Source organism: Heterodontus francisci, chromosome 9 (assembly GCF_036365525.1).
Source record: "Heterodontus francisci isolate sHetFra1 chromosome 9, sHetFra1.hap1, whole genome shotgun sequence".
NCBI classification, from domain to species: Eukaryota; Metazoa; Chordata; class Chondrichthyes; order Heterodontiformes; family Heterodontidae; genus Heterodontus; species Heterodontus francisci.
In genome coordinates this window covers 83982044-84004585 of record NC_090379.1, presented here as the reverse complement: position 1 = coordinate 84004585, position 22542 = coordinate 83982044, and the positions used below count along the sequence as shown (strand labels likewise).

Below are 22542 nucleotides of genomic sequence, written 5' to 3'. Positions count from 1 at the left end.
TGAAATGATTGACCTCCAACAACCATAACGATCTTCCTTTCTGCTAGGTATGCTCCAACCAGCAGAGTTTTCCCTGATTCCCATTGACCTCAGTTTTGATAGGGGTCCTTGATGCCACAGTCGGTCAAATGCTGCCTTGATGTCAAGGGAAGTCACTCTCACCTCTGGAGTTCAGTTCTTTTGTTCAGGTTTGGACCAAGGCTGGAATGAGGTCAGGAGCTGAGTGGCCCTGGCGGAACCCAAACTGAGCATCGATCAGGTAATTTCTGTGCAAGTGCAGCTTGATAGCACTGTTGTCGACCCCTTCCATCACTTTCCTGATGATCGAGAGTAGACTGATAGGACGGTAATTGGCCGGGTTGGATTTGTCCTGCTTTTTGTGCACAGGACATGATGGACAATGAAGCTCCCCACTCAGAGTACATTTTGTGTCCTTGCTACCCTCAGTGCTCCTTCCACTTGGTGTTCAACATGGAAAAGCACCAATTCATCAGTGGGGTGGCGGGGGGGGGGGGGGGGGGGGGGGGGGCGGGTGCTGCAGTTGATAATCAGCAGGTGGTTTCCTTGCCCATGTTAGACCTGATGCCATGAGACTTGATGTGGTCTGGAGTCAATGTTGAGGACCCCTAGTGCAACTCCCTCCCGACTATATACCGCTGTGCTGCCACCTCTGGTGGGTCTGTCCTGCCTGTGGGACAGGACATACTCAGGGATGGTGACGGTGGTGTCTGGGACATTGGCTGTACTGCATAATTCTGTGAGTATGACTATGTCAGGCTGTTGCTTGACTAGTCCGCCGTGCCAGCTGCACTGAGCCACCACGGCAATCAAAGGGGCGGGGGTGGCCTACTGGAAAACAAGAGCTATCACTGACCACATGGCTCAGGACTCTGGCAAGCAACCCCAACCAATGTACAGTGCGCAGCATTCATTCAATGAAAGCTATGCTGGCATACGAAATGCATTAAGAGCATGCCATTGGTGTGCAGAAACAACACTTCCGCTGCCTGAACCACTCTGGAAGAGTCCTGCTGTACCCAGCAGAGGAGATGTCAAGATTTATGGTGATATGGTACATGCTGTGCAACTTTGCCATCATGAGGGGACAGCTCCTGCCACCAGCTACACAGCGAGCAGCTGAGCAGGAGGAACATGAGGAGGAGGAAGAGGAAGGAAAGATGAACCCAGATAACACCTTTCTGGTCAGGGACTCCATGGAGAACTCATCAGTGTCAGACATCAGTAACCGCAATCCCAATTCCCCATTTACCAACAGTCCCACACTTTTCCTTCCCTTTGACACAGAGCATCATCGTGTCAGCTTGGTCACAATGCACTCCGAACATTCTAAACCAAAATTATAAATGATAAAGAACAAAGAACAGTACAGCACAGGAAAAGGCCATTCGGCCCTCCAAGCCTGCGCCGATCTTGATGCCTGCCGAAACGAACACCTTCTGCACTTCCGGGGCCCGTATCCCTCTATTCCCTTCCTATTCATAGATTTGTCAAGATGTCTCTTAAACGTCGCTATCGTATCTGCTTCCACCACCTCCCCTGGCAGCAAGTTCCAGGCACTCACCACCCTCTGTGTAAAAAACTTGCCTCGCACATCCCCTCTAAACTTTGCCCCTCGTACCTTAAACCTATGTCTCCTAGTAACTGACTCTTCCACCCTGGGAAAAAGCTTCTGACTATCCACTCTGTCCATGCCGCTCATAACTTTGTAAACCTCTATCATGTCGCCCCTCCACCTCCGTCGTTCCAGTGAAAACAATCCGAGTTTTTCCAACCTCTCCTCATAGCTAATGCCCTCCAGACCAGGCAACATCCTGGTAAACCTCCTCTGTACCCTCTCCAAAGCCTCCACATCCTTCTGGTAGTGTGGCAACCAGAATTGCACGCAATATTCTAAGTGTGGCCTAACTAAGGTTCTGTACAGCTGCAACATGACTTGCCAATTTTTATACTCTATGCCCCGACCGATGAAGGCAAGGAGGCCATATGCCTTCTTGACTACCTCATCCACCTGCGTTGCCACTTTCAATGACCTGTGGACCTGTACGCCCAGATCTCTCTGCCTGTCAATACTCCTAAGAGTTCTGCCATTTACTGTATACCTCCCACCTGCATTAGACCTTCCAAAATGCATTACCTCACATTTGTCCGGATTAAACTCCATCTGCCATTTCTCCGCCCAAGTCTCTAACCAATCTATATCCTGCTGTATCCTCTGACAATCTTACTCATATCCACAACTCCACTAACCTTTGTGCCATCCGCAAACTTACTAATCATACCAGCTACATTTTCCTCCAAATAATTTATATATACTACAAACAGCAAAGGTCCCAGCACTGATCCCTGCGGAACACCACTAGTCACATTCCTCCATTCAGAAAAACACCCATCCACTGATACCCTCGGTCTTCGATGACCGAGCCAGTTCTGCATCCATCTTGCCAGCTCACCTCTGATCCCGTGTGACTTCACCTTTTGTACCAGTCTGCCATGCGGGACCTTGTTAAAGGCATTACTAAAGTCCATATCGATAGCATCCACTGCCCTTCCTTCATCAATCATCTTCGTCACTTCCTCAAAAAACTCAATCAAATTAGTGAGACACAACCTCCCCTTCACAAAACCATGCTGTCTCTCGCTAATACGTTTGTTTGTTTCCAAATGGGAGTAAATCCTGTCCCGAATAATCCTCTCTAATAATTTCCCTACCACTGACGTAAGGCTCACCGGCCTATAATTTCCTGGATTATCCTTGCCACCCTTCTTAAACAAAGGCACAATATTGGCTATTCTCCAGTCTTCTGGGACCTCACCTGTCGCCAATGAGGATGCAAAGATTTCTGTCAAGGCCCCAGCAATTTCTTCCCTTGCCTCCCTCAGTATTCTAGGGTAGATCCCATCAGGCCCTGGGGACTTATCTACCTTAATGCTTTGCAAGACACCCAACATCTCCTCCTTTTTGATACTGAGATGACTGAGACTATCTGCACTCCCTTCCCTAGGCTCATCATCCACCAAGTCCTTCTCTTTGGTGAATACGGATGCAAAGTACTCATTTAGCACCTCGCCCATTTCCTCTGGCTCCACACATAGATTCCCATCTCTGTCCTTGAGTAGGCCAACCCTTTCCCTGGTTACCCTCTTGCTCTTTATATATGTATAAAAAGCCTTGGGATTTTCCTTAATCCTGTTTGCCAATGACTTTTCACGACTCCTTTTAGCCCTCCTAACTCCTTGCTTAAGTTCCTTCCTACTGTCTTTATATTCCTCAAGTGCTTCATCTGTTCCTAGCCTTCCAGCCCTTACAAATGCTTCCTTTTTCTTTTTGACTAGGCTTACAATATCCAGTGTTATCCAAGCTTCCTGAAACTTGCCAAATTTGTCTGTCTTCCTCACAGGAACATGCTGGTCCTGGATTCTAATCAGCTGACGTTTGAAAGACTCCCACATGTCAGATGTTGATTTACCCTCAAACAGCCGCCCCCAATCTAAATTCTTCAGTTCCTGCCTAATATTGTTATAATTAGCCTTCCCCCAATTTAGCACCTTCACCCGAGGACTACTCTTATCCTTATCCACAAGTACCTTAAAACTTATGGAATTTTGGTCACTGTTCCCGAAATGCACCCCCACTGAAACTTCGACCACCTGGCCGGGCTCATTCCCCAATACCAGATCCAGAATGGCCCCATCCCTAGTTGGACTATCTACATACTGTTTCAAGAAGCCCTCCTGGATGCTCCTCACAAATTCTGCCCCATCCAAGCCCCTAGCACTAAGTGAGTCCCAGTCAATATTGGGGAAGTTAAAATCATCCACCACCACAACCCTGTTACCTTTACACCGTTCCAAAATCTGTCTACATATCTGCTCCTCTACCTCCCGCTGGCTGTTGGGAGGCCTGTAGTAAACCCCCAACATAGTGACTGCACCCTTTCTATTCCTGAGCTCCACCCATATTGCCTCACTGCATGACCCCTCTGAGGTGTCCTCCCGCAGTAGAGCTGTGATATTCTCCTTAACCAGTAATGCAACTCTCCCACCCCTTTTACATCCCCCTCTATCCCGCCTGAAGCTTCTAAAGCCTGGAACCTTTAGCTGCCAATCCTGCCGTTCCCTCAACCAAGTCTCTGTAATAGCAACATCATATTTCCAAGTACTAATCCAAGCTCTAAGTTCATCTGCCTTACCGGTTATACTTCTCGCATTGAAACAAATGCACTTCAGATCACCAGTCCCGCTGTGCTCAGCAACATCTCCCTGCCTGCTCTTCCTCTTAGTCCTACTGGCCTTATTTACTATGTCCTCCTCATTTATTTCACTAGCTGTCCTACTGCTCTGGTTCCCACCCTCCCTGCCAGACTAGTTTAAACCCTCCCGAATGACGCTAGCAAACCTTGCAGCCAGGATATTAGTGCCCCTCCAGTTTAGATGCAACCCGTCCTTCTTGTACAGGTCCCATCTGTCCCTGAAGAGAGCCCAATGGTCCAGATATCTGAAACCCTCCCTTCTACAGCAGCTGCTCAGCCACCATGGAGTCTCTGACCTCACCTATGCTACTCTGGGCAGACATCACCCTTCAAACAGCCAATTCAGAATCATAATGGTATCAGAGTTCCCAATGAAGAATAAAAAGTGGCAAAGAAATACAAAAAACCACAAATACATACCAATTTGTTCAAAATGATCAATTAGCGTGTGCACTGTTGCAGCTTGAAGATGGAGCCGCTTCTCTGTCAGTGCAGTTATTTTTTCACTTCCATCGCATGAATGAAACAAATTTGGTGCAAACACAACAGCAAGGTTACTGGCGTCCATTTTGTTATCTTCTGACCTATATAAAGAAAAAAGTTCACCGAATAAACTCTAAACAATCTTTGGAAACACATTCACATTTCATTACTTCTCCCCTTTTCCATTTTAGGTAGTGTTTTCTGCTTGCCTTTAAATAACTTTACATGGCTCTGTTCCCTGATTATGGGGCCAAATTCATACAAATCTCTTAAAAGTGCTTTATAACTGCTCACAAGATTTAGAAAATCTGTCCAGAGTGATGTCTACAAATTTGCGTTCCCTCCTTAAAGAGAAGTGCAAGTTCCTCAGCTAAGTAAAATTCAGGAATCAATGTGAGTTGTGGATGTTAACTAAATGCTTAATATTTTATGGCGCAGAACCCCAATGCTACAACATATTTGAAGTTTGCTGTATCTTGGGCTCTCTTACTGTTATGAAGAGGACAGGAAAGTAGACTGGGTGGGCGGGGGGGTGGGGGAGGTTATTGAGAACTAAGCTCCAACTTCCTGTGGGAACATGGAAGAGGTACCAAAAAGGACCCACACCTAGCAGTCAACTTTGATTAACAAGAAAAAGCTGAAAGAGTCTTCACTAAGGTAGGGTCGGAAAGTCAGAAATGCTGGAACAGTTAGGATACCCAATACTTGAATCAAGTAACAAATTGCTGGTTCCCATGTTCACCTTACCATAAAATAAAGCAAAAATAAAAGTTGTCTTATCTAGTCGCAACTTGCTTTCAGTGGGATTGAAGAAGCATTGTATTACCTTAGCAGTCTCTGGAATGCGCTTCCTTACACCTTCAATGTCTGATGATCAAAATCCATTTGGGTTAATTGGAGCAGGAAATAGTCCTTTGTCTCCTCGTCTCCATAAGCAGCGTCTCTAAGTATGCAATGTCCTTCCATTCCAGCCCAGTGTCTAGGGATCTTCAAACAAGTCACTTCTTCACTCCAGCAACAATTTAAAATCAATGTTCATATGGCAAAATACATTATCCAGTCTGGATCATAAAGGGATGCTATCATTCCTTCTCTGTTGTATATCTACTTGTACAGTAAAATAAATCAATGTGAGTGAACCTCCAGAAAAAAAAAAGGTCCACAAATAGTTTACAGGAGTGACTGATGCTACTGAACTCAGGAGTAAACACATATTTGTAACAGCCTTAAGAATATAAGAAATAGGAGCACGAGTAGGCCATTCGGCCCCTGGAGCCTGCTCTGCCATTCAATATCATGGCTGATCTGACTGTGGCCTTAACTCCACTTTTCTGCTGGCCTTCCTAGTCCTCGACTCCCTTGTAGATCAAAAATCTGTCCAACTTAGCCTTGAATATATTCAATGACCCAGCCTCTACTCCTCTCTGGGGAAGAGAATTTCAAAGATTAATGACCCTCAGAGAAGACATCTCTGTCTGAAATGGGAGACCCCTTATTTTGAAACTGTGTCCCCTACTTCTAGATTCCCTAACGAGGGGAAACATCTCGTCATGCAGACCCCTACCTGCCAAGAATGAGGCATATTAATTTTGCCATATGAACATTGATTTTGAACTGTTGCAGGAGTGAAAAAATGACTTGTTTGAAGATCACCAGACACTGGGCTGGAAGAACATTTGCATACTAACAGATGCTGCTTGCGGAGACAAAGGACTATTCCCTGCTCCAATTAACCAAAATGGATTTTGATCACCAGGCATTGAAGGTGTAAGGAAGCTCATTCCAGAGACTGCTAAGATAATACAGTTCATAAACCTCACAGGAGGGACTGCTCCAAATAAGAAGCTAGTCACATGACTAACCTGCTGGGCAACCTGGGGTTTTTTGAATTGTGCCACACAGAAAGAAACAGAAGGCAGTTCGCAGCTGAAGCTGGAACAGGGAAGCCGGTCTCGTGCTCTCCCAAGCCACCGGACCCACGGAAGACAAACCTCACGAGAGAAAAGACTCTGACACTGAAACAAGCTGAAGCGCGCACTGAGCCCCAACGAATTGCAAGATTTAGCCGCAACCAAAGACTCCACATTGAGCTTAAAAGGACTGTAACTATCAGATATTGCCTCAAACATTTCCCCTTTATTTCTTCTGCTTTTTTTGTCTCTATCTGCGTGTGTGTTTATCGCGTATGCATGCTAGCGTGGTCGCGTTGCATATTCATAGTTGTTAACTGGATTAGAGTTTAAGATTAATAAACTTTCAGCTTTCTTGTTCAAATCTAAGGAAACCTGTCTGATTTCTTTGCCTTACAATTGGAGCAGTGAACAAGGATTCACTGAGGGGGAGCTAAAAACATGGTGTTGTAAAATTAAACCCGGTTATGGTTAAACCAGGCAAAGGCCGACAGGGAACCCCTTGACCCCTTCTCACCTGGTCGTAACAATCCTTTCAGCATCTACCCTGTCAAGTCCCCTCAAAATCCTAGATGTTGTTTCAATAAGATCACCTTTCATTCTTTTAAACTCCAATGATTATAGGCCCAACTTCTTCAAACCTTTCCTCATAGAACAACCCCTTCATCCCAGCAATAAGCCTAATGAACCTTCTCTGAACTGCCTCTAATGCAAGTAGATTCCTCAAGTAAGGAGACCATTACTGTACACAGTACTTTAGGTGTGGTCTCACCAATGCCCTGTAAGGTTATAGCAAGACTTCCCTACTTTTATACTTTATCCCCATTGCAATAAAGGCCAACAATCCATTTGCCTTCCTAATTACTTGCTGTACCAGCCTGCTAACTTTTTGAGATTCACATAATAGGACACCCAGAACCTTTAGTATTGCAGAATTCTGCAGTCTCTCTCCATTTAAATAATCTGTTTTTCTATTCTTCCCGCCAAAGTGGACAACCTCACAATTTCCAACACTATACTCCTTCTTCCAAATTTTTGCCCACTCACTTAACCTATCTCTATCCCTTTGCAGATTTTGTCCTCATCACAACTTGCTTTTCTACCTATCTTTGTATTGTCAGCAAATTTGGCTACAATACTTGGTCCCTTCATCCATGTCATTAATATAGATCATAAATAGTTGAGGCTCCAGCACTGATTCCTGTGGCACTCCACTAGATAAAGTTTGCCATCCTGAAAATGACCCATTTATCCTGACTTTCTGCTTCCTGTTATTTAGCCAATCCTCTATCCATGCTAATATATTACTACCAACACAATGAGCTCTTATCTTGTGCACTAGCCTTTTATGTGGCACCTTATCAAATGCCTTTTGGAAATCCAAATACACTATATCCACTGGTTCCCCTTTATCCACTCTGCTTGTTACATCCACAAAGAACTGTAATAAATTTGTCAAACTTCCACATTTTCCATTATTAATTCCCCAGTCTCATCTGCTAAGGGACCACTTACCTCTTGCTGTTTTTATATTTCATGCTAATTTACTCTCATACTTTAATTTCTCCCTTATTATAAGCCATCCTTTGCCGATTTCTAAAATTTTCCCAATTTTCTGGCCTACCACTAATCTTCGCAGTATTGTACCCTTTTCTTTCAATTTGATACCATCCTCAACTTGCTAAGCTAGCCACGGATGGTGCATCCTTCTCAGTTTTTTCTTCTGAATGGATTATATCTTTGAGAGTTATGAAATATCTCTGTAAATGTCTGCCACTGCTTCGCTATTTTTAACCTATTTTCCCAATTCACTTTAGCCAACTGTCTTCCTACCCTTTTAGTTGCCTTTAAGACACCAGTTTCAGACCCAAATTTCTCACCCTTAAACTGAAAGCGAAATTCTATCATGTGATGATCACTCTTGCACATTTGCTATGAGGTCATTATTTAATCATGTCTCATTGCACATTACCAGGTCTAAAATAGCCTGCTCCCTGGTTGTTTCCATGTGGCATTTTGTGAAATGCCTTTTGGTAATCGAGGTATACCACGTCTTTGGGCTTTCCTTAGTTCATTTGGGTTGCCACTTCCTCAGAAAGTGAAAGTTGATGTTGAAGCAGGATTTTCTCCTCCTGAGCTGATGTCTAAACAATAATAACCTAACAGTAGTTAGCAAAGTTCTAATGGTCAATTCTGTTACTTTATGTTATAGAAGTTAAACTGTTTTTCCACCTATTTTGAAAATAAGCACATTTGGCTCGTTTCCAATCTACTGGCATCTCCCTGCTGTTCAGTGATTCCACCATTATGATCATAGACACCTCACAAATCTCACTGGACTTTCTTAGCACTGAGCGTTTAGCCTAAGATTCCATCTCATTTATAGTGAGTTATTCACTGTGCTTGATTTATCTATTTGGGGAGTCCATGTTGTTTATATCTTCTCTTGTGAAAACTTGGAGAAAGTAATTACTTAGGATATGGACTGCATTGTGCTCATCCTCTGTTTTGAGCCCGTTCGCATCTTTTATACCTCTCATCTCTTCTCCGACTGCCCCATTATAGTCCTGACTTTTTTTTGTTAAATTTTGGCTTTACAGCTTTCTTATTCTAGCTCTCCCTTGGAAATGTGTAATTTTCAATGTATGCACATTCAAAAACAGAGGAAAGGGCAAGTGTTATTTGCATATTCAAAGTGTAATGATATAGTAAACAATTAAATAGCATTTCTTGGGCTTCATAAATAGAGGTAGTGAGTACAAAATCAGGGAAGTTATGCTGAAGCTTGATAAATCTCTGTTTAGGCCAAAACTGGAGTATTGCATCCAGTTCTGGTCACCACACTTTAGGAAGGATATGAGGGTCCTTGAGAGGGTGTGGAGGTAATTTACCAGAATGGTTCCAGGGATGAGGGATTTTAGCTACAAAGTTAGGGTGGAGAAGCTGGGATTATCCTCCTCGGAACAAAGGAGATTGAGGGTAGATTTGATAGTGGTGTAAAAGATTATTACAGGTTAGATAAGGTAGACAAAAAAAATCTGTTCCCATTAGCTGATGGTACAAGGACAAGGGGACAGACAGAAGGTTTTCTGCAAGACATACAGGGGATGTGAAGAACAACTTTCATTTTTACACAGCGAGTGGTAATGATTTCCTTGCTTACGAGGATGATGGAAGCTGAGACAAATCAATGATTTCAAAAGGAAACTGGATGGGCACTTGAGGGGAATAAACTTGCAAGGCTAAGGTGATAGAGTGGAGAAATGGGATTTACTGGATTGCTCTACAGAGCACCCAGCATGGACTTGATGGGCTGAATAGCCTCCTTTTGTGCTGTAATGACTATGAGGATGGTTAGAATAGCAAATTCTCTGTCACAAACGGTTGAAGCATAAATTATTTTCAAAGAGAATAAGAGTTGCTTGAAAAAAATTAAAATATATGGACAGCAAGCAGAAAACAGAATTAGACAAGGTGCTCACATGGAGTCAAACACCATCGACTTGATGGGCCAAATACCCTGTTTCAGTGCTCTAAGATTCTGATTCTAGCCCACAGATTAGAGGAGGAAGACAGTGAAAGTAGAAAGGATGAATGATTCTCCACCAATGGATTGGAACATGTAGCTGTAGGTAAATTATCAAATCACAACATCGCTCTCAGTATACATGAATCTACATCTGATGTGTTTTTGAAATGAGTGCCTGAAATTAGAATCCCATTCCCCAATATGAAATTATTAAATAAAAATGTAGTAACGGATCCAGCATTAGCAGATAGAGCTTTAAAATATGGAGTCAAGAGATAGAAATAATAACTAACAGGCTGGGCAAAATGCAGACAAGCAGTTTTTTTGCTGTGAACAACTGCACACTAAAATGCTTCATAATTCTTTATACATTGACAACTAGCTTGGTTCAAATATACCATACAGTACTTCCACAATACGCACCTGAGAGATACATTTTTGAGAAAATTCAGGAAGTAGCGCAGTGTATCTGCAGTTTTCTCAGGTAATAAACAGGATAGAAGAATTGTAGCAGAAATACTCTCATCATTTTGCAGTTCTTGTGCCTTGAAGAAGGCTGCATGCAATTCCGTTGGAAGCACAGGCTCAGGTAGCTCCCTAAAAAACTGTTTCACCAGCCCGGCCACATCACAGGGGGGCGCCATAGTAATGCATTTTTCACCTTGGTCCACTTTAGCCTGGATAGACAAACAAACAATTACAACATTGCACACACATACCATTACTGTGCAGAGAGGGAGAAGAGCAACTGGTGGTATCACACAACCTCCCCATCCAAAAGAAAACAACTTCTACTTGGTATATACTCATCTAAAAGTCGGTCTCGTGTAGAAGTCGATCCATGATTTTAGACCAAAAAAATCTTGACATTTTTCCTATATCTCATGTAAAAGTCGACCTTAACTTTCAGAGCAGACAGAACATTCTAATCATGCAGTGGTATAAGTACTCGAACGTTCAGTTAGGACCCCTACATTTTTCAATATGGTGCCAAGGAAGATCAACAAATACACAAGCGTACTTTAAACTAAAAGTCATTGCGTGTGCAGAGAAGGCGAATAATTGTGCGGCAGCGAGAGAATTCAAAGTATCAGAGAAGACAGACAGATTGGAGAAAGCTTTCCACACAGCTCACGAACATGCCAAAGAATAAAAATGCTATCGGGGAAAGCCTAGCAAGTGGCCACAATTAGATGGTTAAGTTGCAGAATGGATACATAGTTTCCTACACATTCATCTGACTCTACGTCCTGTTTCCATGGCGGCTATTATTTTGTTATAAAAATGACTCGTCAAAGTCAACACCCCTCCCCCCCGCCAAATTTCAACTTCAAAAATTGGACTTTTACACAAGTAAATAACAGTATCAAAATATGTTTTCCCCAAGAACTGCACTAGTTACTGTCAGGGATGTTAAACAATTAGGAAACGTTTTTCTCAAATGCCAAGTTCCCCTTTAACTGAACATATAAGAAAACATTCAGCAAGAAAATTAACTGCACAGCTTTTATTTCACAAAAGCAATTTCCTTCATTACTAAAACAGTTGAGTATCACTATGAGATTCTAAATTTTGAAAAAGTGACAAAAAAGACCCATTAGATTACCCACTGAAATATGGTCTTATTTTATTTTAATTCATTTTAAATACTATTACATACAAATTAATTTACATGGCAAAGACAATACATTTGAGCTTGTATCTTTGAAAAACTCATAATGCTAAGACCACGTTCATGCATTCAATAAAAAGGTCTTGATTCTGAGAAGGTAACAAGGAAATCTGAAGATACAAGAAAAAGCTACAAGCTGCACCAGTTCATAAAAGAGAACCAATAGGAGCCGAATGATGAGGGGTTTAATATAAATGAAGATCTGTTCCATATATAAATTATACTGTAAACAGAAGGAGGGGATGATTATCTACTTCCTCAACCCACAAAGTACAGCTGTTTCATACATTAGCTCAAGAATAAACTAACTTTCCCTGTAAAATAAGAAAAAAAACTGTTAGAAATCTGAGGGGGGGGGGGGGGGAGGGGAATTGCTGCAAATATGCAACATAGTCAGTAAACACCAGTAAAGACAAAAGCTAGGCCATGATGATTCAGCTGTGTAATCCTTTACCCAAAATTTAATAACCTGTATTTCTCTTTACAAATCCTGACTGACCTGCTGCCTCTTTCCAGCATAGCCACTGAAATTTCCTACTTAAACATAGGAACAGGAGTAAAATATTCAGCCTTTGAGCCAGTTACACCATTCAATAAAATCATGGCTGATCGCTGACCTAACCCCATGGCTCGGCTGAGATTTATTTCATGCCATCCATTGGGTAGCCTTGGAGAAGAACCCTCTCATTCAATAACTTCATTGCACTGGCAGAAGGTATTATTGGCCAAAGTTAAGTCCTGATGATCCTTCAAGGACGCTTGCATTTAATTTAACTGAGAATGGAATCTCAATCTTCAAAATCGCCTTCATATTGCAGCAACGCCAGACAGCCATTTCTTATCCTCTCAAATTGGATGGAAGGATACACAATAGCCATTTGCATATTGTGAACAAGTGAAGAAAAAAGTGTTTTAGATATAGAAAGGAACATTGTACATAAAAACTCGAAATTGCACTTCACAACAACTTGCATTTGTATACCACCTTTAACATAGTAAAATGTCCCAATGTGCTGCAAACAAAATTTGACACACGCATAAAGGAGATATCCTGAATGATGACCAAAAGGTTGGTCAAACAGATAGGTTTTAAGGAGCGTCTTAAAGTGGAGGAAAGAGAGGTAGCTGGGTGAAAAGCATTATGGAGGGAATTCCAGAACTTTGGGTCTGGTCAGCTGAAGCATGGCTGCTAATGCTAAAGTAAAGAAAATCAGGGATGTGCAAGAGGCTAGAATCATAGGAGCATAGAGGTCTCGGACAGTTTTTAAAAAATGTATTCATGGGATGTGGGCGATGCTGGCCAAGCCAGCATTTATTGCCCATCCCTAATTGCCCTCGAGAAAGAGGTGGTGAGCTGCCTTCTTGAACCGCTGCAGTCCATGTGGAAGAGGTACAGTCACAGTGCTATTAGGAAGGGAGTTCCAGGATTTTGACCCAACGACAGTGAAGGAACGGCGATATAGTTCCAAGTCAGGATGGCGCATGACTTGGAGGGGAACTTGCAGGTGGTGGTGTTCCCATGCATTTGCTGCCCCTGTCCTTCTATTTGGTAGAGGTCGCAGGTTTGGAAGGTGCTGTCGAAGGAGCCTTGGTGCATTGCTGCAGTGCATCTTGTAGATGGTACACACTGTGCGTCGGTGGTGGAGGGAGTGAATGTTTGTAGATGGGGTGCCAATCAAGCGGGCTGCTTTGTTCTTGATGGTGTTGAGCTTTTTGAGTGTTGTTGGAGCTGCACCCATCCAGGCAAGTGGAGAATATTCCATCACACTCCTGACTTGTGCCTTGTGGACAGGCTTTGGGGAGTCAGGAGATGAGTTACTCGCCGCAGGATTCCGAGCCTCTGACCTGCTCTTGCAGCCACGGTATTTATATGGCTACTCCAGTTCAGTTTCTGGTCAATGGTAACCCCCAAGGATGTTGATAGTGGGGGATTAAGCGATGGTAATGCCGTTGAATGTCAAGGGAAGATGGTTGGATTCTCTCTTGTTGGAGGTGGTCATTGCCTGGCACTTGTGTGGCACGAATGTTACTTGCCACTTATCAGCCCAAGCCTGGATATTGTCCAAGTCTTGCTGCATTTCTGCACGGACTGCTTCAGCATCTGAGGAGTCACGAATTGTGAACATTGTGCAATCATCAGCGAACATCCCCACTTCTGACCTTATGATTGAAGGAAGGTCATTGATGAAGCAGCTGAAGATAGTTGGGCCTAGAACACTACCCCGAGGAACTCCTGCAGTGATGTCCTGGAACTTGGATAATTGACCTCCAACAACCACAACTATCTTCCTTTGCGCTAGGTATGACTCCAGCCAGTGGAGGGTTTTCCCCCTGATTCCCATTGACCTCAGCTTTGCTAGGGCTCCTTGATGCCATAGTCGGTCAAATAGCTGCCTTGATGTCAAGGGCAGTCACTCTCACCTCACCTCTTGAGTTCAGCCCTTTTGTCCATGTTTGAACCAAGGCTGTAATGAGGTCAGGAGCTGAGTGGCCCTGGCGGAACCCAAACTGAGCGTCACTGAGCAAGTTAATGCAAAGCAAGTACCGCTTGATGGCACTGTTGACGACACCTTCCATTACTTTACTGATGATTGAGAGTAGGCTGATGGGGCAGTAATTGGCCAGGTTGGACCTGTCCTGCTTTTTGTGTACAGGACATCCCTGGGCAAATTTCCACATTGCAGGGTAGATGCCAATGTTGTAGCTGTACTGGAACAGCTTGGCTAGGGGCGCAGCAAGTTCTGGAGTACAGGTCTTCAGTACTATTGCCGGAATATTGTCAGGGCCCATAGCCTTTGCAGTATCCAGTGCCTTCAGTCGTTTCTTGATATCACGCGGAGTGAATCGAATTGGCTGAAGTCGGCATCTGTGATGCTGGGGACTTCAGGAGGAGGCAGAGATGGATCATCAACTCGGCACTTCTGGCTGAAGATTGTTGCAAATGCTTCAGCCTTATCTTTTGCACTGATGTGCTGGGCTCCCCCATCATTGAGGATGGGGATATTTGTGGAGCCACCTCCTCCATTTAGTTGTTTAATTGTCCACCACCATTCATGGCTGGATGTGGCAGGACTGCAGAGCTTAGATCTGATCTGTTGGTTATGGGATTGATTAGCTCTGTCTATCGCATGTTGCTTATGCAGTTTGGCATGCAGATAGCCCTGTATTGTAGCTTCACCAGGTTGACACCTTATCTTGAGATATGCCTGGTGCTGCTCCTGGCATGCCCTCCTGCACTCTTCATTGAACCAGGGTTGATCTCATGGCTGGATGGTAATGGAAGAGTGGGGGATATGCTGGGCCATGAGGTTACAGATTGTGGTTGAGTACAATTCTGCTGCTGCTGATGGCCCACAGGGCCTCATGGATGCCCAGTTTTGCATTGCTAGATCTATTCGAAATCTATCTCATTTAGCACGGTAGTAGTGCCACACAACACGAAGGAGGGTATCCTCAATGTGAAGGCGGGACTTCGTCTCCACAAGGACTGTGCAGTGGTCACTCCTACCAATACTGTCATAGACAGACGCATCTGCGGCAGGCAGATTGGTGAGGAGGAGGTCAAGTATGTTTTCCCATCTTGTTGGTTCCCTCACCACCTGCCGCATACCCAGTCTAGCAGATATGCCCTTTAGGACTCGGCCAGCTCGGTCAGTAGTGGTGCTACCAAGCCACTCTTGGTGATGGACATTGAAGTCCCCCACCCTGAATGCATTCTGTGCCTTTGCCACTCAGTGCTTCCTCCAAGTTGTGTTCAACATGGAGGAGTACTGACTCATCAGCTAAGCGAGGGCAGTAGGTGGTAATCAGCAGGAGGTTTCCTTGTCCATGTTTGACCTGATGCCATGAGACTTCATGAGATCCAGAGTCGATGTTGAGGATTTCCAGGGCAACTCCCTCCTTACTGTAGACTACTGTGCCGCCACCTCTGCTGGGTCTGTCCTGCCGGTGGGACAGGACATACCCAGGGATGGTGATGGCAGTATCTGGGACATTGTCTGTAAGGTATGACTACGTCAGTCCGTGAGTATGACTACGTCAGGCTGTTGCTTGACTAGTCTCTGGGACAACTCTCCCAACTTTGGCACAAGCCCCCAGATGTTAATAAGGACTTTGCTGGGTCGACAGGCCTGGGTTTGCCCTGGTCGTTTCTGGGGTGCCTAGGTTGATGCCGGGTGGTCCGTCCAGTTTCATTCCTTTTTATTGACTTTGTAGTGGTTAGATATAACTGAGTGGCTTGCTCGGTCATTTCAGAGGGCATGTAAGAGTCAACCACATTTCTGTGGGTCTGGAGTCACATGTAGGCCAGACCAGGTAAGGACAACAGATTTCCTTCCCTAAAGGACATTAGTGAAGTTGCAGTAGTTTACAGAAATAGGGATAGGCGAGGCCACGGAGGAATTTGAAAACAAGGATGAGGAATTTAAGAGAGACATTGCCGAACCAGGAACCAATGCAGGTTAATGTGTAATCTACACTGCAGATAAATAATTACATATAACATTTAGCATAAATCAATAAATGAGGTTAAAATCTGTACTACCTCCAGCACTCCTAAGTACTGGTCCCAGATTTCTTGATTCTTTGGATAGCCTCCTGAGTAAGTGATTATATTGTGCACTACGGAAATGGACACAGTAGTTTGTCAAGATTCCACAATAATGTAGGTGAAAACAGCCACTTCTGTGTCCGTGATAGATTGAGAAAAATGGAACTATCCCCACTTCAATATAATTCAAGTGCAAAGATAATATTTGGCATTAAGCAGTTTTTAAAAAAAATATTCATTACCTTTAAAGCTTTAAGGCGAATCACAGATCCTGATTTTCTGAAGAGTCCCTCTGTGTGAATGTGCTTTTCTAAATAGTCACAGGCATCAACTAGAAACCTGGAAAGTCAGTTCATGACAGATCATTACAAAACCGTAACGGTTAAGAGTCACTGCATTTAGTTTAGTTTAGTTTAGAGATACAGCACTGATATCTTTGAATTATATTTTCAAGCTATAAATTTTTCAGTAAATACAAATACCGCAATATATTTAAATGAGCTTCAAAAGGGTGAAAAATCACATGACAGAACAACGTTCACTGAAATGCTCCAATTTCATAGAGACTGCAATGAAAAGGGTAATCAAATGTACCAGGGAAAGTACAAGACTTGAATTCTGCTGTCATGCTATGCAGTTTATCGGAGCATTCCGAAGAAGGGTCACTGACCCGAAACATTAACTCTGCTTCTCTTTCCACAGATGCTGCCAGACCTGTTGAGTGGTTCCAGCATTTCTTGTTTTTATTTTAGTTATCTACTAAGTCTGTCCAAAGGTATTCTATCTTTGTTTAAAATGCATTTTTGTTTGGTTACCAACAGTCCTAATGCTTTCTGTGCTGTATCGTTCTATGATGGAAGTTATTCAGCCAGTTTATAACATAATTACCCACTGTATTTTCAATCAGCTATCCCTTTTCTGGATTTTCAAAATGAAGGCCAATAATTTATGTCAAAAAGTACAAACTTAACTCTCATCTGGCCACTTCAGTTTCTCCAAAAATATATTTTGCGAACAATAATAATGTTAATGTCTAGTCTACTCCTGCACTAAAAAGATTTAAATTATCCAAGTGATATAAATAAAAGCGGGAAATAGGGTTAAAATGATTTGACTTATCAGGTAATTTGAATAAAATAACTTTAACTTAATAGACTAAGGCATAAAACATAGGAATATAGAATTAGCCTGCTAAAAGTATTCTACCTTCGTAATCATAAAAAACTGCATTTAAACAAACAGTTCGATTACTTTTTCCGATACTAAAAAATATTCAACAGCAGTGATCTATTTTTGTTTACAAACATTTAAAAAAATACAAGCACAAGATCACGAAGTAAAGATTTCATATTCTCAGCCTTTCAACCATGTGAAAAAATAACCAACCTCTTTCTTTACTTACTGAGGAACGGTGGCATGTTCAAGGACAGTGCATTGCGGCACAGCATGCAGAGGGGTGCCAAACACTGCACTGTATATTTTCTTGTCCTAAAAACAATTCATAAAGAATGTAAGAGTGCAGAACTTGCATCAAAGATGTTACCAAAATAACCCAAAGAAAATGGAAGCACATCAATTTTTTTTTAAAAAGAGATACAGCTTATAAAATTATATTCCTGGTTAAATTCCAGCAGTATCCTTCCAAACACTTGACTGTCAACCTTTATCTAAATTTTCTGGACTTGGGCAAGGGTCTCCTATAGAAAAATAGTGTGCAACTCCACAGGTAGGTGTAGACATTCTCAGTAGCTTGATTTGAAGATTGCAACATGTTTACGGAAGTTGTATTTAATTTAGTTAACAAGTTAATGAAAGCAGGCTCAAAAACAAGTTTTCTCGTTGAAATTCGATCACGAACAAACCAAAATTCTTTCAAAGCTAAACCGTTTGAAGTACTGCCATTTAAAAGAAAATAAATCTATTGAACTACTCAAATCCCCTTCTGATTGGAAAACACTTTACTCTCAACTGTGCCTTATATTACATGCTAAATTAAAAACAAAATGTGCATTGATAAGGGCAAGTGATGCAAAATAACTTCACAGGACCATTTCTCTTTTAAAAATGAGGGGAAACTGAATATAGTCTGCAAACTCAAGATTGCAATCCATTGGTACAAGTGACCTCTGGACACACAAAGATCATGCTTGTCACAACCACATTATTGAATTTGTAGTAACACTTCACTTCCTGAAATTAGGCCATTCATTTTCAAAGTTTAGTAAGGTCAATCCAAATACTATCACAGGGCTGCCTGACATCCTAAGTGTTAACTTTTTAAATGGATCATTCATTTTCTAGCACAAACATTATAAATGAATGCCATAAAATCAAAGCATTTTCACCACTTTACTGCAGTACAATGCCTTTAGCACCAAATGCTTAACAAGCAAAACAAAGTGTGTCTAAGGCGTGACTGATGACTCATTATGAAATTTGACTGGATTGTATGATACTGGAACATCGGAGCAGGAGTAGGCCATTCAGTCCATCAAGCCTGCCCTGCCATTCAATATGATAATGGCTGAGCTTCCATTTCCATGCCTTTTTCCCCCACACGACCCTCATTTCCCCATGTCATTTGTATTTAGAAATCTGTCAATCTCTGCTTTAAACATGCTCAATGATTGAGCTTCCACAGCCCTCTGGGGTAGAGAATTCCAAAGATTCACAACCCTCTGAGTAAAGAAACTTCTCCTCATCTCTGTCCTAAGTGGCTGCCACAATTTTGAAATTGTGCCACAGAATAATACAGTGCAGAAGAGGCCCTTCAGCCCATCGAGTCTGCACCGATGCATTAAAGACACCTGACCTGTCTACCTAATCCCATTTGCCAGCACTTGGCCCATAGCCTTGAATGTTATGACGTGCCAAGTGCTGATCCAGGTACTTTTTAAAGGATGTGAGGCAACCCGCCTCTACCACCCTCCCAGGCAGTGCATTCCAGACCGTCACCACCCTCTGGGTAAAAAAAGTTCTTCCTCAAATCCCCCTTAAACCTCCTGCCCCTCACCTTAAACTTGTGTCCCCTCGTAACTGACCCTTCAACTAAGGGGAACAGCTGCTCCCTATCCAGCCTGTCCATGCCCCTCATAATCTTGTACACCTCGATCAGGTCACCCCTCATCTTCTCTGCTCCAGTGAAAACAACCCAAGCCTATCCAACCTCTCTTCATAGCTTAAATGTTCCATCCCAAGCAACATCCTGGTGAATTGCCTCTGCACCCCCTCCAGTGCAATCACATCCTTCCTATAATGTGGCGACCAGAATGGCACACAGTACTCCCTACCAAAGTTCTATACAACTCCCACATGACCTCCCTGCTTTTGTAATCTATGCCTTGATTAAGGCAAGCGTCCCATATGCCTTTTTCACCACCCTATTAACCTGCCCTTCTGCCTTCAGAGATCTATGGACAAACGCGCCAAGGTCCCTTGGTTCCTCGGAACTTCCCAGTGTCAGGCCATTCATTGAATACTTCCATGTCACATTACTCCTTCCAAAGTGTACCATCTCACACTTTTCAGGGTTAAATTCCATCTGCAACTTTTCTGCCCATTTGACCATCCCGTCTATATCTTCCTGTAACCCAAGACACTCAACCTCACTGTTAACCACTCGGCCAATCTTTGTGTCATCCGCGAACTTACTGATCTCCAGACCTGGAGACTTGTCCACTTTTAAGCCTGCCAAAACCTTGTCACTTCCTATGAAAATTTGCTCAAGAACCTCACAGTCTCCCTCTGAGTTCCATATTTACATCCTCATTCTCTTGGGTGAAGACAGATGTGAAGTATTCGTTCAACACCCTACCAATGTCCTCTGGCTTCACCCACAGATTTCCCCCTTGGTCCCTAATGGGTCCTGCTCTTTCCCTGGTTATCCTCTTCCCATTGATATACTTATAGAATATCTTGGGATTTTCCCTACTTTTACCAGCCAGAGCTTTCTCATATCCCCTCTTTGCTCTCCTAATTGCTTTCTTAAGCACCATCCTACACTTTCTGTACTCCACTAATGCTTCCGTTGATTTGCTCTCCTTGTATTTGCTAAAAGCCTCTCTTTTCCTTCTCAACGTACCCTGAATGTTTCTGGTCATCCATGGTTCTCTGGGCTTGTTGCTCCTACTTATTACCCTGGAGGGAACATGTTGGGCCTGTACCCTCCCCATTTCCTTTTTGAATGCCCCCCACTGCTCTTCTGTAGATTTCCCGACAAGTAACTCTTTCCAGTCTACCTTGGCCAGATCCTGCCTTATTTTACTAAAATTTGCTCTCCCCCAATGCAAAATCTTTTTCTGCAACTGGTCTATTTCTTTCTCCATAACAAGCTTAAATTGTACCATGTTATGGTCGCTATCACCAAAATGCTCCCCCACCAACACATCAACCACCTGTCCGGCTTCATTCCCCAGAATTAGGTCCAGCACTGCACCCTCCCTTGTTGGATCCTCTACATAAAAAGAGCTAAAAAGTTCCCCTGTATACATTCTAAGAACTCCACTCCATCTAAGCCCTTAGGACTATCCCAATTAATGTTGGGAAAGTTGAAATCACCTAATATAATTACCCTATTATTATTTTTACACACCTCTGCGAATTGTGCACATATTTGATCCTCAATTTCCCGCTGACTATCTGGGGGTCTATAATAAACACCTAGCAATGTGGCTGTCCCTTTTTTATTCCTAAACTATACCCATAAAGCTTCATTTGATGCCCCCTCCAAGATATCATCTCTCCTTACTGCAGTAACTGACTCCTTAACTAATATTGCAATGACCCCTCCTCTTTTACCCCCCCCCCTCTGTCTCGCCTGAAGATTCTATATCCCGGGAGCTGCCAATCCTGCCCCTCCCTCAACCATGTCTCCGTATTGGCTACTATATCACCATTCCACGTGTCAATCCTTGCCCTTAACTCATCCGTTTTACCTGTAATACTCCTGGCATTAAAGTAGAGGCCATCCATCCTGGTCTTACTCCCTTGAAACTTACTTCCGCTGTATTCCCTCTGACTTGTTTGCTTTCCTGTGTTTAGCTGTGTCCCTATTCTGCTGGGAGTCTGCGTCCCCTCCCCCTGCCAAATTAGCTTAAACTCTTCCTAACAGCACGACCAAATCCTCCAGCAAGGATGTTAGTCCCCCTCTGGTTCAGATGTAGACCGTCCCGCTTGTACAGGTCCCACCTTCCCCAGAAACGGTCCCAGTGGTCCAGGAATCTAAAACCCTCCCTCCTGCACCAACTCTTAAGCTACGCATTCATCTGTGCTATTCTCCTATTTCTATATTCGCTAGCACGTGGCACTGGGAGTAATCCAGAGATTATAACCCGAGAGGTCCTGCTTTTTAGTCTACTGCCTAACTCCCTGAATTCTTGATGCAAGACCTCATCCCTCTTTCTACCTATGTCATTGGTACCAACATGTACCATGACCTCTGCCTTATCACCCTCCCCCTTCAGGATGCCCTGCAGCCAGTGACATCCTGGACCCTGGCACCAGGGAGGAAACACACCATCCTGGAGTCACGTTGACGGCCACAGTAGCGCCTATCTGTTCCCCTGACTATAAAATTCCCTATTACTATTGCTCTTCCTCTCTTTCCCCCTTCCTGTGCAGACGTGCTGCTTGTGGTGCCAGAAGCATGGCTCTGTCCACACTCCCTGGAGGAACCAGCCTCATCAGCCTCCAAAATGGAATACCAATTTGCAAGCAGGACCCCAGGGGACTCCTGAACTACCTGCCTGTTTCTCTTGGACTGCCTGGTGGTCACCCATTCCCTTCCTTCGAGTCCCTTCAGCTACGGTGTGACCGGGACCAGCATGTGTGCAAGATGTGTCTAGGACCCCAGCTATTCACAATATACATTCATGATTTAGATGAGGGAACTAAATGTAAGATCTCCAAATTTGCAGATGACACAAAACTAGGTGGGAGGGTGAGTTGTGAGGAGGATGCAGAGAGGCTTCAGGGTGATTTGGACAAGTTGAGTGAGTGGGCTAATGCATGGCAGATGCAGTATAATGTGGATAAATGTGAGGTTATTCACTTTGGTAGAAAAAACAGGAAGGCAGATTATCTGAACAGCTATAAACTGAGAGAGGGGAATACGCAGCGAGACCTGGGTG

The 22542-nt window shown here is 43.4% G+C and overlaps 1 protein-coding gene across 1 annotated transcript in view; it reads right to left on the bottom strand.

Moving 5' to 3' along the window:
- The window catches only part of LOC137373883 (rho GTPase-activating protein 11A-like), a 91193-nt gene that overhangs the window by 55717 nt on the left and 12934 nt on the right, over positions 1-22542 (bottom strand). Inside the window, exons 2-5 of the mRNA XM_068039413.1 lie at positions 17817-17902; positions 16657-16753; positions 10617-10870; positions 4692-4855 (exon numbers count right to left, since the gene is read on the bottom strand). Coding sequence (XP_067895514.1) covers positions 4692-4855; positions 10617-10870; positions 16657-16753; positions 17817-17902 — 601 coding nt within the window. The remainder of the gene's footprint in view (positions 1-4691; positions 4856-10616; positions 10871-16656; positions 16754-17816; positions 17903-22542) is intronic.